At 32.9% G+C, this 20,569-nt stretch overlaps 1 protein-coding gene across 4 annotated transcripts in view; it reads right to left on the reverse strand.

Moving 5' to 3' along the window:
* Positions 1-20,569, reverse strand: part of LOC121369001 (leucine-rich repeat and WD repeat-containing protein 1-like) — a 26,069-nt gene continuing 5,500 nt past the window's right edge. For all 4 annotated transcript variants that reach the window (XM_041493791.1, XM_041493788.1, XM_041493789.1 and 1 more), the window contains exons 2-13: positions 14,466-14,542; positions 13,524-13,644; positions 11,825-11,928; positions 11,061-11,133; positions 9,513-9,635; positions 7,031-7,106; positions 6,206-6,364; positions 5,567-5,652; positions 4,663-4,812; positions 3,422-3,525; positions 2,787-2,858; positions 1-586 (exon numbers count right to left, since the gene is read on the reverse strand). In XM_041493791.1, the coding sequence (XP_041349725.1) occupies positions 488-586; positions 2,787-2,858; positions 3,422-3,525; positions 4,663-4,812; positions 5,567-5,652; positions 6,206-6,364; positions 7,031-7,106; positions 9,513-9,635; positions 11,061-11,133; positions 11,825-11,928; positions 13,524-13,644; positions 14,466-14,522 (1,224 nt within the window). In that variant the 5' untranslated portion in view covers positions 14,523-14,542 and the 3' untranslated portion in view covers positions 1-487. The remainder of the gene's footprint in view (positions 587-2,786; positions 2,859-3,421; positions 3,526-4,662; positions 4,813-5,566; positions 5,653-6,205; positions 6,365-7,030; positions 7,107-9,512; positions 9,636-11,060; positions 11,134-11,824; positions 11,929-13,523; positions 13,645-14,465; positions 14,543-20,569) is intronic.

Consider the following 20,569-nt stretch of genomic DNA (forward strand, 5'->3'; position numbering starts at 1 on the left):
ATTAATTAGGGAAAAAGGCTCCTTTAATCTCAGGGCAGCATGATGCTGATTAAGGCAAGATGGTGTTACACTATTGAGGTATGGTGCTGCACCATGCTAAAACAAGCTAGGGAAAAAACTACATAATATGAATCAATTTTTGTAGTTGAAAAAGATAGTCCTCATTTGCAAAGTGGAATTTTGTTAATACATCTACATGTACACACTAACAAGAAAATTACATATAGTCAGGCTAACAAAATTAATTTAGCAGTGTATTTTCAAATTAAGGAATAAATGAATGTTTGGTATTGGGTGTCAAACAAAGGTAAGCATATGAACAGGATTTCAAATTAATGTCACCAACTTACTAACAGTATTTCTGCACCAGTGTTATAAACATGGACTGATGCTTTATTACTTTTATCACCCGAGGTTAACTACAAGTAAAAATCCCACAAATGTGACTGTCGAAAAGATCACAGGGAACATTCATCTTCATCACCCATCATGTGACTCGGTTCAAGATACACACAAGATTATTGTCTGTTCCAAAGGCAATATAGTCCTTATCTGCACTGACAGCAACAGCATTCACCACTATTTTCTGAAATAAAAGAAAATAAAAGAAAAGAGTATAAATAATATAGCATTTTAAATGGGATTACACTATTTGTGAGTCCTAGTCCCATTGATGCCAAATACCTTTTTGATATTCACATTTAGGCAATCAAATAATTACACTAGTATACAGGTGTAAGTTAGGATGTAAGTGGTAAGGCGACAGGCAAATATAAAAGATGGTCAGGAAAAAAAGAAGAAGCAAGTTTCAATATCAAGATGCCATCAACTCAAGGGCGGAGGTAGTTGTTAATCCAACTTTCAACCGAAGAGGGGCAATGCATTCTAGCCACCTCAGTTACATAGCTGAGAAAAGGGGAGAAGGGAGTGCTTCCAATACCTTTAAAATATAACTGTCCATGTATGGCTATTTTATTAGATACATGTCCTTTACTTCATGTGTAATGCTTGCTAACAATGCTTGGGGAAGCCACTGCAAGCCCATTACTAATTTTCACATTTATTTGAGTTATTTAATTATGCATTATTTATGCAAGATATCAATGAATGTGTTAAATTGTTTTGTTTTTAATCACAATTAAATGAAAAGAGTGAAATATGATATTTGCAACTATAATAATGCATCTTTAATTCTAATACTTTTAAAATCTGTTGTTAAAAAAAGTTTCCTCTATGTTTAACTGAAAATACAGGGTCATTGTTTGTAACCCAGGCAGATTCCTGTTAAAAAAACATATATCTGAATTTAAGAAGTTAAGTTTGCCGTTTTGTATGCCTATGGGCTTCATATCATGTTTGGTAGTTTGGATTCATTCTGCATGCAATACAGTAGACCTGGTTATTATAGTTTTGTTAGCACTAAAAAACTTTGTTTTGTTTAACGACACCACTGGAGCACATTGATTAATTAATCATAGGCTATTGGATGTCAAACATTTGGTAATTCTGACTCGTAGTCATCAGAGGAACTCGCTACTTTTTTTTCTAATTTAGCTAGGGATCTTTTATATGCAAACCAGCCTCGGTGGCATCGTGGTTAGCCCATTGGTCTACAGGCTGGTAGGTACTGGGTTAGGATCCCAGTCGACGCATGGGATTTTTAATCCAGATACCGACTCCAAACCCTGAGTGAGTGCTCCGCAAGACTCAATGGTAGGTGTAAACCACTTGCACCGACCAGTGATCCATAACTGGTTCAACAAAGGTCATGGTTTGTGCTATCCTGCCTGTTGGAAGTGCAAATAAAAGATCCCTTGCTGCCTGTAATAAAAGAGTAGCCTATGTGGCAACAGCGGGTTTCCTCTAAAAAAAAAAAACAGTGTCAGAATGACCATATGTTTGACGTCCAATAGCCGATGATAAGATTAAAAAAATCAATGTGCTCCAGTGGCGTCGTTAAATAAAACAAACTTTACTTTTATATGCACTTTCTCACAGACAGAAAAACACATACCACGGCCTTTGTCCAGTTGTGGTGCACTGGATGGAACGAGAAAAAAACCCCCAATCAGCTGAATGGATCCACCGAGGTGGTTTGATCCTGTGACGCAAGCACCTCAAACAAGCACTCAACTGACTGAGCTAAAATCCTGCCCCTTGTTAGCACCAAGTCAGACTTTCTAAACTACTGTGTTGGATTGGAACACCATGTTATCCATGACTATACTGTACTTACATACCTTGGTCACACCAAAGCTATTATTAAGGGAAGTAACTACAATATCAAAGTTGTATCTTTAGAATGGTGGAAGGTGAGCTAAGTTATCAAACTTTTTGCCCTCATCAATATTGCAGCCTGTTTTTGACTGAACAAATTTATTTTTCATCATTAACTTTAGTTTGGATCAATGATGAAGAAAAAAGTTCTATTATTTTATCTATGAATTTACATAAACATTTTATTAAGCATTTAAAGTCATTTCAGATCATGGACAATAAATATACTAAAAGTTATAATACAACTTGTATGCCAATATCATTAGTCATTTGAAGTTCAAAAAACTTTAATGAGTTGTTTTTCAGACTTAAGAGCAAAAGCTTTAGAAATTACATACCAGTGTTGGGTAACATAAAAACTTTACATGCCAGTGTTAGGCAACATAAAAACCTACGGATAAAGTAAAATACATGTATAATTTTCTTTTCTTTCAAAAATGGTTTTAGTAAACAAAAAAAAGAGACCATAGCTGATGTAAGAGGAAAACTTGAGAACTCTATTTTGCTACCTTGTTTTCACTGAGTTTCTTCATGTCGATACCAGTCTCTTCATCACACTCCAAGACAGGCCACTCAAGAATCTAAAATAATACCATTGTTAAAAATCTATTAAATTGGTTTGCTGTAATCCAATTGGTAATCCCATCATGGCAGTAGATAATGGAACCCTACTGCCACCACACAGCGTACTCCTACCAAGTCAAAGCAATGGATCTTTCCCATGGACAGGACAGCACATTCCATGCACTTGATATACTGGTTTTAATTCCTTGGCAGGGTTTCTGCCAGAGGGTAAAATGGGTATGACGCCATACCCAAATTTTATTTTTTTAAAGTTAATTTTTCACTGGATGATTTTCTTAACCCTAATCCTAAATGTAACCCATTTTCTTTCTGGGGGAGGCCCCCCATACCTCCTGTTGACTGTGGTTGCATTCAATTCCATAGCGCCATACCCAAAAACTAATTTCTGGCAGAAACACTGCTTGGTACAATGCCTGGAATCGATCCCACAACCCACTGCACCTTGGATGAGTGCTCTACCACTGAACTACATCCCATGCTCTGGACTTGTTGTTGTATGCTTTATACAAACTTCCAAAACATCAAAGTTTCTTCTATACAGTCTTTTAATATAAATTACCTTTGAGGGAACAAGTAAGCTGTCAAGACTCTTCTTCTTCTTGAGGATGTTTTCCACATTATATAGAAAGATGCTGCCTTTGTCATCACCAACTGCCAAGATGCCTTTAGAAACAACAAAATAAAAAACTTAATATTTTAATGGTCAATATAAAAAAACAAAATTATATTTGTTACACCAAATAATCACAATTATGAACATGAAGAAGCACTCAACACATTTTATTTACGGTTAAATGGCATCAGACGTATGGTTCAGGACCACACAAATATTGAGAGGAAACCCACTGTCACCACTTCATGGGCTGCTCTTTTTTTTTTTTATTAGCAGCAAGGGATCTTTTATATGCACCATCCCACAGACAGCATAGTACATACATGTACCACTGCCTCTGTTACACCAGTTGTGGAGCACTGGCTGGAACGAGAAATAGCCCAATGGGGCCACCGATGGGGATGGATCCTAAACCAGCTGCATGCTTTACCACTGGGTTACGGCCCGGCGCCACTTAACAAACACAAAAATATTGCAAGATTTTGTAATGTATTTTTCTAGGTGATACAATGAATTTTGACAGGTCAAAAATATTATTGGGACATCCCCATGATAAATAAAGAGACACTTAGATTTTGTTCCTGCTAACCTTACGGGAAGAAAACAAATTTATGTAAGCATGACTAGTATTTCTTTTTGCATACTTTATATGTACACCTCATAAAAATAGCTCATCCAATAATGTACAATAAAATGTCCATGTCCTCGTGGCTTGTATTGGAAACAAGTTTATCAATGCAGTACATATTTATAGTACTTTTGCAATATATGTCAGAAGAAAAAAAAGTTCATTGATGAGCTTTTTCCCTGCTCAGTGACATCATAATGTGAAGTTTTTACTAGCGGCCTAAAAGTACACTTTGACAATGTCAAATTTTGTACAGTAATTTGCATGTGAAAATGCAGATTTGCAATAACTAATATCCATGCGCAGAAACATGCATGATAAATCGTGTTAATGGAAAGAGGGCCGTAGTCAATTTTCAAATATGTGAGGTATTTCCTTGAAAATTATATATTTATGAAGTGGCTAATTTAAACAAAATATTATTAGCAAACTACTTGGTGTTGTAGTCATTCTGTATACACTGGCTATGGACAAGATGAGCACCATATCATAAATACACACCCTTTCGAATTGTTCATAAATACACATTAATACGATTTCAGTATATTAAAACCAGTACCAGCAGCAAACCCAAAGTTGAGATAATCCACATCTGTATATGCGTATTCTAGTGTGGCCAGTGGTTGGACTTTTATTTTCTTCTTCTTTAAAGAAGCATGTTCTGCAAGGTCCCAGATATGAATCCTGCCAGTACCAACCTGCTTGGTAGCTACACAAAATAAAAACCAGAATTATGCTTTAATGCAATGCACTAATCAAATAAACTAGAGTATACCAATTTGATAAAACACTTGAAATTATAGCAGTATATCCTTGATTTGTGTCTAAAAAACACACATTCAAATTATTAGCATTTACTTTATTATACACAGCAATAAAACGAAATGACCATTTGTTTAACGACATCTCAGCACATTTTAATATATTGCTATTTGATATCCAACAAAATATAGTCACCGTGACACTTGATCAGTGTGAAAATAGATAAGACTATGTAAGTGGCCATTAAATTCCAATTACCTTGCAGCAAGTTGTTTTGAAACTTATTCTAATAAGTGGGTGGCAGTTGGATACATTTTTAAATTACAAGTTATAAAATAAATGGTACATAACAGACACAAATGTAGTATTCTATTTCTTACCCATTCTAAAAAAAACTAAAAAAAAAGGTTCAAAACAAATTTAAATATCAATTTTATTTTCCAAAGAAAACTTATTTACCATGCTCAGGTTTCAGGTTAATGTACTTCACAAAGCTATCAATTTCTATTGCACTTATATGATTACCTAGGAGCAACCAGTTGTGTCTTTAAATCAATAATACACTTATAATGAATGATATTTTACCAACGGGTGTGTAAACAGAAAATGTTTTTCTGCCAAACAGACTACTTCTAATGACTATTAGCAAGTGATCTTTTATAAGCACTTTCAGGACGACACATAAACTCAGTGTAGCTTACCGACAAACTGATCGTGTAGACTAGCTAACCCATCAACAGTCAAATTAGGATTGGCATCTGGGAACACACACTTGAATGAAGGTTCTCTACAAAAATATAAAACACCACATCTCAAATGAATGGTAAAGGCCAATTACAAAAAGTGCTGGAATACATTTTAACTTAATTTATTTCAGGCATATTTCTATTTTCATTTTTTTAAACAGAAGAATTTTATATATATATATATATATATATATATATATATATATATATATATATATATATATATAATAATAATATATAATGGACATCTGTATATATGAGTCACCGGTCAATAACAGCCACTACAAAATGCACCCAATACATTTCCTTCATTATTTGGTCTATATATCAGCCACCTGTATAATGTGGACAGCAATCACTATATTTGGACCAAAATGAATGGCTGAACTTGCTATAACTGCCATAAGGCATACTGATCATAGAAATGTTTTTGTGTGTACGGAAATGGATATCTAACCAATAAAATGTATGTAATATATGATTTTCAATTATCAAAAAACTGGCTTCAATAGTATGCCATAGTGTTTAAAAACTAGGGTGTCACTTTAGGATCTTAGATCACCCACAATGGCTGGTATTAAAATGTGACCATACGGAATTAGTTTAGTCTTCTTATTCTTGGAATTAATATCCTTGGCATCAAGATTCCAACCCAAGCAAGCTTCCTCACATGCTGCGAGCAGTGTGTTGGTTTTCAAACAGAACACCAGGTTGATTGCATCGGTGTCGGGTACATCAATTTTCAACACTGGACTGAAATAAAAGATTACATGTTAGTTCAAAATTTACTTCAAATTTGGCTACGTAAAACTTGCAAGTTGTGTGCATAAAATAAAAAATACCCCAGCATTTTGGTATCTGCAGATACATTCTTGTGGTTAATAAAAAAAAATGAATGAATGAGTCAATATTTAATGACATCAAAGCACAAATTGTGGTTAGTAAGACGATTACTCTATGAACAACTCTGGCACAAGGCTATATGATAACACATACATGTATGAACCTTTGATGTATTATACTAATGATAATCTATCAGATGTTAATACTAAAATTTGCCCAACAAATCTGGCTACCTTTGAGGACTGTTTAGTTAACCCAGAGGTAAGACTCTGCAACATTCCTTAAACAATATGCATAAAAAAGAACTCGCCACGTCATGTGTTAAATAACATCTAAAATATTGTCATTAGTAGTGATTTTTTTTCTTTTTTAGATCTTTTTCTTTTTGTTACACAGATGATACTTCACTTGACCTCTGACCGTAGTACCCCCTGATCTTATGAACTGGTCCAAATATTTCAAGTCGGTCAAATGGCTACAATCTTCCATTGTGACTAGTACCCATTTCCAATCATTTGCCCACTTCTTCCTTCTTTTCCTTGAGTAACTGACAGAATACTAAATACATGAACTTACTTTGTGATCGAGACATGTTGACTTCCATCTGGTTTGCAGATATGCCACATATATATTAAACCCTCTTGACCACCACCTATAAAACAAGTAAATAACCAAGATAACAAATCTCTAAAGCATTTTACATATAAAACTCATCCAGATAAGAAGAAAAACAAGAGTACCAGTGAGGTACATAATACGCCTGTTATTTATATCAAAGTGACCTAGTAAATGTATGTGACACACCACCATCCCAAGTTGTTCCTACACGTGAGGTTTGATGGTCCTGTATACAAGATATGGTCCGGACAAGGATACTGTTATGTGCAGTAGACTGTGAAAAGTAGGTCACAGTGACCTATTGTCCGAACCAAATTGTTAACAACTACAAAAAATTAATCTCCTACCTTTAATTGCCATTGTATTTCCTCCAAAGTTTGTTCAGACAGATATCTTGAAAAAACCATTACAATGACAGATTCCACATACCAGATAATAACTATGTCACCTATATCGACTTCGCTGAGAGTGCATAGGGCAAAATGCATGTAATTTTGTGCCAGCTGCCATTTTGACTTTTTATGGAATATTCTTCAAGAGGGGTGAAAGGATAGGACTTAACCTAACAACGTCATAACTTTTTATTTATTTTTATTTTTTTATTATTATTATTTTTTTTAATGATACTTTGGAGGCTTTCACCCCTCTTAAAGAGCATTCCATAAACAAGCAACATGGCAGACGGCAGAAAACTGCATGCATTTTTCCCTATGCAATCTCAGCAAAGACAATATCGGCGACATCGTTGCAGTCTCATGTGTGGAATCTGTATATTTGTAGTGTTTATTTTGCAATTTGTGTCTGGACAAGCTTTGGAGGAAATCTAACGGCAATTAAAGGTAGGAGAGTAATTTTTTGTAGTTGTTAACAATTTGGTTCGGACAATAGTAATAGTACACAACACACCGCCATCCCAAGTTGTTCCTACATGTGAGGTTTGATGATCCTCAGGGTTGAAAATTAGCAGTCGATCGGTCGACCTTTATTCGACTATGGGCGACTCAGAATTTTACAAAGGTAGTCTGTTGGAGGACCTTCGATTTTAGTGTCTGGCAAGTATGGTACACACTGATAGTGAATCGAATGTGACAAAACACACCGCATCTATGTTGGCAAGAACTACAGATCTGGCAGCAGAAGACATAGAAAATCTTCTATATTTTGACAGCGCCAACATAATGAATAAAGACAAAATTCATATATAAAAACATATTAATTTATTAAGTTTTAAACCCATACCATCTCAAATAACATTTTATTGGGGTAAAAGTGCAGTGTAAATTAAAACAAAAATTCTTTACAAATTACCATCAAACTGCATGGGTTACATCTTTTTTGTGATACAAGTTTTAAGGCAATTGATGGAACATCCAAGGTAATCTGAATGACACAACTGTAATACAAGGAAATCATTTGTTGGGAATTTCACACCTCATGTATCACCACAAAGTTTATTCCATTCCTCTTGCATTGCCAGAGGACTGCCACTCCCAGACTAGTTTACTAAAGCACACGCAGTTCTACATTTAGTTTCTACTGCATTATTTTTTACTCTGTATTGAAAATGAGATTTAATATGTTTAATCTAATGGTATTTTGTAAAGAAACATTTATTTATACCGGATTTCTTTTTCAATTCATTTTTTTTTATTTGAGTTGGTATGGGTTTAAAACTCAACAACATATTTGTATGTCAATTTTTACTTTATTCATTATGAAGTTAAATGTCAATTCATCAGTTTTCTTTAACGCAAACAGTTATTATTCAACAACAAAACAAAACAAAAACCCACTATAGTTTAAATTTTTCCTGTGCAGTTAAATTCCAATGTGATAATTGGAGGGCTAGTTGAATTTGAGAAGGGCCAGTAAGATTTTTCTTCAACTAGCCTTGGTTTTCATGTTAATTTTCAACCCTGGATCCTGTGTGCAAAATATGGTCCAGACAAGAAAAAGTTAACAGATGTACGTACGGACAACACCATACATTAATATGATCCTTACCGGCCTCGGTGGCGTCGTGGTAGGCCATCGGTCTACAGGCTGGTAGGTACTGGGTTCGGATCCCAGTCAAGGCATGGGATTTTTAATCCAGATACAGACTCCAAACCCTGAGTGAGTGCTCCGCAAGGCTCAATGGGTAGGTGTAAAGCACTTGCACCGACCAGTGATCCATAACTGGTTCAACAAAGGCCATGGTTTGTGCTATCCTGCCTGTGGGGAGCGCAAATAAAAGATCCCTTGCTGCTAATCGGAAGAGTAGCCCATGTAGTGGCGACAGTGGGTTTCCTCTCAAAATCTGTGCGGTCCTTAACCATATGTCTGACGCTATATAACCGTAAATAAAATGTGTTGAGTGCGTCGTTAAATAAAACATTTCTTTCTTTCTTTCTTTAATATGATCCATCAGACAGGTGTATAAAAAAATTTACCAACTTACTGAAGAGACAATGTGGCATGCTGGGATGGAAGAGAAGACAACTGACATACTTCTTGTGACCGTGCAGTTTTCCATACATTACAAGTTGAGATGGATGAATCAGCTTGATGGCACGACCTTCCCCTTTAGAAATAAAATAACCAACAGAAAACAGCAAACTTAGTTTCATTTTACTTTTAAAAGTTAACTAATTATTATAAACAGCAAATTAAGATTCAGGCAATCCTTTTAAATATTTGCTGGAAAAAAAGCAAGAAGAGAAAACATTTGGTTATAGCAAACAGTATAACAGAATGTAAACAAATTAAGTTTTTTCATATCATTATGTGTGTGATTATATTATCAGCCAGTAAAACCAGGTCAATTTTTTTTACTTCTGATTTGGTGATCTTCTAGAAAAATTCAATATTTGCAACAACTGAGTATGTTAGTTCTAAATAGGAGTTAAAGCAGGGCAAGTTATGTTTTTGTTGAAGCTGCAGTCTCAATTAGTTTTAATATTTAAGCATTTACAAAATATTATCAGGCATGTGATTGAAACATTTCTAAAAAAGCTGAAAATGAGACATGCGTGATGAAGGCACACAATCGAATGCAAGGAATTTTTTTTTAAAGCAGAATTCTGCCAATTAGCGGAAGAATCACATGCCTGATTATTCACTTTTGTTTTCATTTGAATCTTGATTACAATCTAGTAGAATTGGGCGGTACTGAAATTTGAGGTGCTGTATCGATATTGGTATTTTTTTGCGATTTACCTCGGTATTGGTACAGTATTCGGTATTGACACAAATACAGAGTGGTATTTTCGGTATACTCAACTTTAAATGCATGCCTGAGTTAAGGCTCACCTGCTAATTTATTCTAAATAAAATTAAATTCCATACACAAGGCTTTCGTCTGATTTATACCCAACTCATTTTGCATTCGTCAGATATATTGTTAGTGCTTTACTAAATAATAGAAACATTTTTCAATTCTGAAATTTCTGCATTTTGAAATTTACTCGGTATGGTCAAATGGTACTGACATGACATATGGTATACCGCCACGCTATACAATCAAGATGACATCTAAATTCAGCTTTAGGGAAATCAACACCTCAAGGCAGGATGCCAGTGTGAAATTCACAATTTACAAGATTATGTGTACCAAATCAAAAAGGTTGAAAAATATATTTCTAACCATACATTCTGCATTTTATTGCCAAACTGGTTAAGGAAATACCATTCTTCATTCATAAAAAATCCTCCCCCCGACAACATATAATCACAATTAAAATGAGCTGAGTATGTTGTTAAATAAAACAATTCTACGTTCCTTCATAAAATGTTTTTATACATCTAATGTTGTTACGAATAACAGGATTTGGCTGCTCACTGTTTAGTGTTGAAAATTACATTGAAAATGCTTACAGGCAGTTATTGATATATAAACTAAATAAAAATGAGCTTATTACAACTGGTATTCTATTTGTATTGGTGACAGTTAGTATCAGACATGGAGGTTGCACTGCAGCAGATTTGTATAAAATTACACAAATCTTACCTGCAACTGCCAGAATGTTACAACCTTTGCCATCAGTAGTTTCCAGTGTTGTCCAAGCTAAGGTATAAAAGGACTGAAACAAAAAGAAATATACAGATATGTAAAAACCCACCTAAACAATATATAAATATATAGTAAACATGCACAATAACAAAGATTTTTTCATCCTAAAACCACATTTTATCAGACTTTATAAATCAATGATCTTCTTTAAAAACAAATTTTACACTAAACTATTTGACAAGATTTTTTTTTTTAATTTTTAAAAAAAACATTTTTTTATAAAAAGAAAACAAATTGAGAAAAATCAGGGCAACACTTAAGAGATGGTATCAATACTGCAAAGAACAACTGTTATTTAAATTAAAAGTATTTTTAATTCATTTCTTAACATGCAAAACATGTAATAACAATATGAAAAGAAAAAACACTGCTTGAATAGAATTCTTACTATCAGACTACTATAGCTGTACCAAAATACTGTACACAAAATGGCCAAATCCCAGGCCATAGGATTTTAAATTTCATGGGAAATACTTTTTTGGTTCCGTGACTTGTGATCATGGGAACTAATCGGAAACTGTTTATTATTTTTGTTAAATAGTCGTACTCGATATAATAATCATGGGAAATGAAATTTTAGTTCCATGACTTCACCGACACGCTACCAACACAGTACCAGAAAGAAAAAAAATTCCCTGAAATCCTACAGGTACAAATACACGCAGACTACAAACACGTTGCCACCTTTTTAGAATACGCACCTCTTTGACATTGTCATCCTTATACCTCCTGAGGACACGCCCACTGATGCAGTCAATAAAACAAACAATATTTCCACCACATGTTGCTAACACATTTGTGTTACCTAAAAGTAATTTTTAAGAATTATTTAGTATATTGTACATTTAGAATGTTTCATTACATATTAATAAATAGAGGCTATTTAATGGGGTTTTCGAATATGATTTTTATGTCAATGAGCGATGTGTGAAAACCATATTTTGATGAATTGCGAAGCAATGAGTGTAAATATGGTTTTCACACATCACATTTATTATATACATCTTTCCTAATTTTAGACAATATCTTTTGCTTTTTATTAATATGTTATCGAAAACACATAACAGGCTTAAACACCATGATATATTTCTTGCAATGGGACTTTTCCAGAATATATACTTGACCATAGACTTTTTAAAAGAAATTTCCATAAATATTATCTTTATTTAATTATTGAATTAACATTTATTTAATAATACTGCTGTGCAAAGATACACCACAAAGCGATCCTCCCCAAAAGCCCACAAAAACAATATGAATCGAACACTGAATCGAAGTTCAATTTTAACATACACTCAATAACACGACATTGTGTCATCATTATTTAGCTTCGTATTCATCAGTTTTTAGACATTTTATTGTAATTGCACTTGATATCCCTTTTTTATTGGTACAATTGTTTAAATTACATTTTTTATATTTCAAATTCAATCAGATGCATTGTAATCATCAAACTTAAAAACAAAGAAGCGACACTGGCCTCAATAATCAAAAAAGAATAATTTACAAGGGAGATAATTTAATCATGTACTTATTCAAAAAGTAAATACGATTTCTATATTTTCACTATACAGTGAAAGTATAACTTTTCACGGAATATCACTTTAATGGTTTCTATAGATCTATATATTTCATTGCTATGTATATAATAAAATGAAGTCCACTAACTGTAAGAAGCTAAATGAACACGAAACATATAAATATTATCTTACTGAGAACAAAAATCTGCTTGCTTGAAAATAATTTAATATTCGTACATTAAAGGGACATTCCCGAGTTTGCTGCATTGTAAGATGTTTCCGACTAATACAATATTTCTACGATTAAACTTACATATTAAATATATTTTCTTGTTTAGAATATCAGTTTTTTGTCTTTTCAATGTGTTTCTGGTCATCTCAATATTTTTAAGTAGCCCAAACTGGATTTTATCTTCAAATAATTTCGTACGTACGAAAAAATAGTTTTGGGGAAATAAAATTAAATTTAACTTAGTACAAATATTAGAACGATCAGAAACATGTTTAATATACAGCCACTAATATTTTATGCACAAACATATATTTGATATGTAATTAGTCTTTAAAAAGTATCTGTTAGTCGATAACATCTTAAAAATTGCAGCAAACTCGGGAATGTCCCTTTAAAGGTATTAAACATTGACATTGTCTGGTACTTCTGGTTGAAATGGTTACTTGTCTCGAAGATTCATTTCTTATGCCTACTTGATTAATTCTCATTTGTACATGTTGTTGTTGAGGGTCCTGTGTTAACTGATCAAAAGTAACACGATGTCAACATTTAAATGTGCAAATTCATTAAAAAAACAAGTTGCGTGTATACTAGTAGATTCATGTAAAAGTTGAAACATAAATAATCCTGAATAACTTTGAAACAAACCAGAGTTGTCCTTCCTTGGTTCAAAGGCACACCTCCATACTTTAGTCTCGTTATCATTTGGATCGTTGTCCTCGGAATGGCAGCGAAGGTAGTACAAGGAATCAAAATCATCAAGTGGAGGCTGAGAAAATATTCATTGCAAGTCCATGAATTTTAATTACATGTATATACGTAATATATGAATATACTGTAAAATATGAATAAACAAAGCAAGAGAGAATTTTAACAAAATATTACAAAGAAACATTTATCTGATTTGAAAATTCACCCTGAAATACTATCAACACACACTTTTATCCAACATGTAATTACACACATGTTCAAATTTGTGTCTAAATTAAATTTACATTTATTAAATGTAAAATAAATGTAAAACACCTTTTTTATGTTCTTTAGCTTAGATTTATTAGAAAATATTAACATTATCAGCAATGGGAACTTATTCGTTGAAACGTGACGGGTTACCGTTTGTGTTAAGCCTACAGTAGGGTAACAAATATCTGAGTTTAAAAGTTTATCTGTTGAACATAGATTTTAATAAAACTAAACCAGTAGCTACATGTACATAAATTTTACAGATGACATCTGTTGATACAACAGTGGACTTGGTAAACAAAAGCGAGATCACATTTTCGCTGGGATGGTTTGGGTTTTTTGGTAAACTTTTTGTAGGTGTTTTGTTTGTTTATTCCTTCTTTTCTTCTCCCCTCCTTCATACTTGCTGGTCACAGTAACTACAATGTACTACATGTAGTTAGCCCAATGGTAAAAAAATACTAGCCATAGCCATCGGGCTACCATATTTTAGAATCCCTGACAGATACATGTACATATATAATGAAGTTTTATTGCCCATTACTGTTTATAGTTGTGTGTGTGTGTGTGTGTGTGGGGGGGGGGGGGGGGGGGGGGTGGTAAGTAGAATACAAGATAGGCACTTACTAATGTTGCAGTGTAACCATCAAATTTTCTCTTCGGGGTTCTGTTCCTCTCAGGCATTGGACTCAAAACTGCAAAAACTAAAGAATGAAACATGTTTATAATTGCAGCCCTTTTGCTAGCAAAATTGGAATCACAATCAATTACTTTCACAGGGCTTGCTGTGAAAATAAATAGAGTGGAGTAATTAATTACTTCCCTAAATAAGGAATGAGGAATCATTTAAGCAGCGTGCGATATTGGTGCATAGGAGTGTGCATGCATGCAGTGATGGGGTTGCAAGGACTACAAATGTATGACATGTTGTTTATGTAGCAATCACTGACTGACTGAGCAGCATATTGCCTAACACTCGTAAATTGAGCATGTGTTTTATTTTGACGGAAACTATTATTTTGTCCACCTGTATAACCATAAACGCAGGGCTGCGGAATTGCACTCGCCCGAAACTGTACAAAAAAACTAGAGAGAGAGAGAGAGGAGACAGATGGAGTTGAAAAACTTGAACTTTAACATGGTGTGACAATTTACAATGTCAAAAGTTAAACATTTTATTGTTTTCTAATTACAGTTTTTTTTTTTCTCCCTTTTTGTTTTAGTAAAACTGTGCTGACAATTTTATTTTTTTACATATATATATGGCAAACAAAAGTGGTCATAAGATTTGAGGAAAAATCTTGGGCTAGTGGATTTTTTTATTTACTATTTAAAAAAATTCTAATTCCACAGGCCTGTAATTGTATTGCCACTACTAACAGTTAATTCAGATAATTGGCATATAATGATAAATTGATTTTTGAAAGTGAACCTTTCATATCTTACATGTTGGAATTTCATATGCATCATACTTTTTATTGTCAATAGCTTCAGTTTTTTTGTCTATCAACAAAAATGAACAATGTTATAACTGCACGAGATACTGAGATGAGTTTGTAAAAGGTGACGAAAACTGGTTACTTATTTTGGCTACATTACAATATAAATTTAGCTATTAAGTGGAGCTAAAAGTTAATCTCCTTCAGCAAATTATAGTCGTCATAATAATTTCATGCCATTGTGAAAAGAAATTTTGTATCACAATAATTTTGTAATAACTTTATGAGGCATTGAATTTTTGGAATTTGTCATTAATATTCTGCCAGAATCATAAACATGATTTAATATAGCTTATATTTTGGGATTCCGTATCATAATTGTATGCTTTGAACCCAAAATGTAGGGTTCACAGAATTGTGCTAAATTTGCAGCATGGTTATCTGTGTTACGAAAAATCCAACATATATATATATATATGTAGGACTTTCATTGGCAAATATGTTCAAAAATGGAGACGGGATTAACATTTGTTGTTAAATAAATAACCATTTTTAAGATATTAATTACTATAAGTTCTGTACAAAAACAAACAAAAGACGACTTAAAGAAACAATGCTTTTATTCATTAACATGAGATTAATTATTGTATTAGAGTTTAACAGTTAGGGACGTTGATGATACACAATCAGGAGTAGAATTTCACGCTATTCCGCAAATAGTAAATTTCGAAACGGAATAGTAAAACAATTCTTCCAATATTCCATCATGAAAGTGAAAATAAAGCATGGAATACCGAAAATAAGCTGTGACTATTCCGCTTACGCTTTTTCTTCAGCTACATTTTTCTTCAGAACAAATCCTCACGCTACTGAGACCTTTCTCATGCACTTACTGGTACAAAATAAACGTCTTTTTGATCAAGACTAATGTTTGGAGTGAGTTTGTTTGTAATTCCATCTAGTACGCAGTAATGCATAGTCTGGTATATTTATATACGTGACATTCAAGATGGCATATTAAAATGAGTAAAGATTAAAAATGTATTAAATATCTCTATATGAAGAAATTGGCAAAACTGACTAGATAATGCCTATGTACCTAAAAGAAATTACTTTTATTTTCAAAATTTTTGCTCTCACCATAAAGAATCGGAAACGGAGAAACTGGACGTTCGGGGGAGCATGTTTGAACATTTAACATGGATTTATGTAGATACAAAAATACTATTATCAATTAATTCTATGCTTCTATTTTTTGACCAAACAATGAATTACTGATAATCCACCAAATTTAAAGAATATTGTATTTATACCAAATGTTCCATTTTGTGAATCCAAACTAGTATACACATAAAATAAATATTGTGTCGAAGATTTGTTCAAATACAATGTGCTGCTAAAATCTTAAGTTTATTCCTTGGCAGATACAGGTATCCAAACATGAATTTGAATATATATATATATATATATATATATATATATAAGCAAACATTTCTCCAGTGAAGGATGTAATTGAGAGATACATGTGGAAGATAAACTTGGGTTGGGGGGATTCAAACCAATTGTCGTTGAGATTTTTGCTATTGTCAACCATCAACAGTTTATATTAATATACATTGTTGATAGTTTGGCCTATCAGATAATGATAAACAGAAAGAAGAAACTGTCCAAAAACTATAATTTCTGTACTGACTGGAGTTCATATTTTGAATTCCAATTAAATCAGATGATGTTTAAGGTCGGGAAAAGGGGCCTAACCCTTGACCATGAGTTTTTACTTTACACTTTCTCATTATTTTACACTTGTTTCTCACCTATTCTGTCCTATTTGCACTCTCTACCTTGTTGCACCAACATTGTAAATATAAGTATTTATTTCTTACTCACCACTTTATATCTTTCTTTTACATTTTCTTCTGGGGGAGTGTTAGAATTAGATATCGTCTTATTAACTATATATTTCCAAATAAGCTACATTCACAGAAAAATAAAATAAAGACTAATATAAACCAGAAGAATACGAGCTTGAAACAAAAACCTAGATTTATAATAAATTTCAAAAATAGAATATCATGGCTTGTTTGCAGATCCTAACACTTAACTGCCAGGGACTCGGAGATAAGAAAAAAAGAGCTGATGTTCTGAACTATTTAAAATGCAAGAAATATAGCATATATTGTTTACAAGACACACACTTTATGTCACAGTCAGAACCCTATATACACAGTGGGGATATAAATGTCTATTTAATTCTTACACTGGAAATTCTCGAGGTGTGGCAATTATGCTCAATAATAATTTTGAATATGTTTTACATAAAGTTAAAATGGACAACTCGGGAAACTATATTGTTACAGATATAACAATAGAAGGAGAAAGACCAACTTTCATTACTATATACGCCCCTAATATAGATTATCCACAATTTTATAAACATATTTTTTTAATGTATTGAAGACTTCCAAAATGAAAAATATATAATTTGTGGAGATTTCAATTTAGTGTTAAACCAGTATCTGGATACAAAACATTATTTACACGTCAGCCATCCTAAATGTAAAAAAGTAATTATTGATAAAATGGAAACATTAGATTTAATAGATCCTTTCAGAGAACTTTATCCTAAGTTATACTTAGAAGAAAAAAAAACCTCCTTTAAAACAAGCTAGACTCGGATTTCTTTCTAATGTCCAATAATTTGATTTCAATGGTAGAAAAGGTTATAGTGGAAAATAGTTATCGTTCTGACCATTCAGCAGTAGTTTTAAATATAAAGTTAATTCAAATAAAAAAGGGTCCAGGACTTTGGAAGTTTAATAATTCATTACTTAGAGATACAGAATATTGTAAGATGGTGAAGGAAACCATATCAAAAATAATACGGCATTATGCTGTCCAAATATATAATTATGAAATCTTAGATTCTATACCAAAAGATGAAATTCAGTTTTCCATAGATAGTCAACTTTTCTTGGAAATGTTATTGATGGAAATAAGAGGCAAAACTATATCATTTTCAGTTTTTAATAAAACAAATCGTGATGAACTGGAAACAAAATTATGTGATGAAATTAAATTATGAAAAGATGATTGATTTAGAACAGATTGAATCTAAAAAGTTTGAATTACAAGAGCTAAGAAAACAAAAACTTAAAGGACATTATATAAGGTCAAGAACAAAATGGATCAAAGAGGGCGAAAAACCAACAAAATATTTTTGTAATTTAGAATCCAGAAACTACTTTAGATTTCAAGTTCAACTTATTTTTTCATGCTTATATCCAATTAAAGTTCAAGCACGCTGTCCTGGGCACACACCTCAGCTCCCTGGGCTGTCTGTCCAGGACAGTGGGTTAGTTGTTAGTTGGTTAGTGAGAGAGAAGAGGGTGTAGTGGCCTTACACCTGCCCATTGAGCCCTTAAGAACTCACTCTGGGTTGGAGTCGGTACCTGGCTGTGAACCCTGTACCTACCAGCCTGTAGTCCAATGGCTTAACCACTGCGCCACCGAGGCCGGTTCTACTTTAGTAAACTAATTTCAAAAATAAAACTAGAAAATGGAACAATAGTTAAAGATCAGGAAGAAATCCCAAAAGAAACTTTTTACCAAAACCTCTACTCAACTCCACCTGGACAAAATGATAATGATATTATGGAAACACTTGCAAATTATAATTTTAATATCCTGACAAACGAAGATGCAGAAACGTTAGAGGGGGAAATAATACACTCGGAAGTATTAACGTGTCTTAAAAATATGAAAAATGTTAAAAAGTCCTGGTTCGGATGGGTTTACTGCCAAATTTTTCTGGATAGATCTTGGTCATTTTAGTGTTCAATCTACCAATACAGTTATGCTAAGAAAGAAATGTCTAACGTTCAAAAATTAGGAATCATAACATGTATCCCGAAACCAAACAAACCTAAAGAATTTCTAAAAAACTGGCGACCAATAACTCTCCTAAACTGTACATATAAACTGGCTTCAGGTTGTATTGCAAATCCAATAAAAAGGGTTCTTGATAAAATAATACTCAAACCAAACAGGCTTTATTAAAGGAAGGTACATTGGTGAAAACATTAGATTAATTTATGATATTATGCATTATACCGAAGAACAAGATATCCCTGGTTTACTATTATTAATCGATTTCGAAAAAGCTTTTGATTCAATATCTTAGTGATTTATCAATAAAGTCGTAGACATTTTTAACTTCAAAACATCAATGAAAGCCTGTATTAAAACACTATATAGTAACTCAGTATCGAGAGTAATTCAGAATAGATTTCTTTCAGAGCCATTTAAACTAGAAAGGGGCTGTAGACAAGGTGATCCTTTTGTCTCCTTATATATTTATTTTATGTGCTGAAATCCTCGCTATCATAGTAAAAAACTCCAATAATATAAAAGGTATCACTATAGATGGTGAAAAATATTTAATATCGCAGTATGCAGACGACACAAGTTTCATTTTAGACGGCTCTCCTGAGTCCCTGCAGGGTGTTCTATCTATCCTAGATTATTATGCACAAATATCTGGCCTAAAAATTAACTACACCAAATCAAAAGCTATTTGGATAGGTAGCAAGAAATTTTCAAATGAAGTTTACCATCACACTCGATGGAAACTAGAGTGGAGCAGTACACAGTTTAACCTTCTCGGTATTAACTTTTCCATTAACCTAGAAGAAATTATTGATTTAAATTATAATCCCAAGATTATCGAAATACAAAAATTAATGAAGCTGTGGTCAATCAGAAAACTTACTGTTTTAGGAAGAATTACAGTCCTGAAAACGTTAAAAGTTCCTGAACTAATTAACATACCTACTGAAAACATTACCAAATCCAAGCGAACATTTGCTAAAACATATAAATACATTATTTTTCCAATTTATTTGGAATAGCGGCCGTGAACAACTTAAAAGAAACTTAATAATGCAAGACTATAAAAATTATGGCATCAAAATGATAAACATAAATAATTTTATGACTGCTTTGAAAAGTTTGTGGATCCGACGGATATTTTTAAATAACCCAAAATGGACCATTTTGTTCGAAGCTTCTACAAATATATCAACACGTGATTTAATTATATATGGCGACCATTTTCTATACTGTAAAAAAAGTTCAATAAAAAATACACATTGGTTATAGCATTACAAAATTCTGTTCTTCCATATAACTTAAAGGTTTTGTTCAAAGATCAGAAAGGTTGCAAACATATATATATATATATGATTTACTGAACACTCAAACCACCATTCCAAAATCACAAATAAAATATTCTAA

Source organism: Gigantopelta aegis, chromosome 3, assembly GCF_016097555.1.
Source record: "Gigantopelta aegis isolate Gae_Host chromosome 3, Gae_host_genome, whole genome shotgun sequence".
NCBI classification, from domain to species: Eukaryota; Metazoa; Mollusca; class Gastropoda; order Neomphalida; family Peltospiridae; genus Gigantopelta; species Gigantopelta aegis.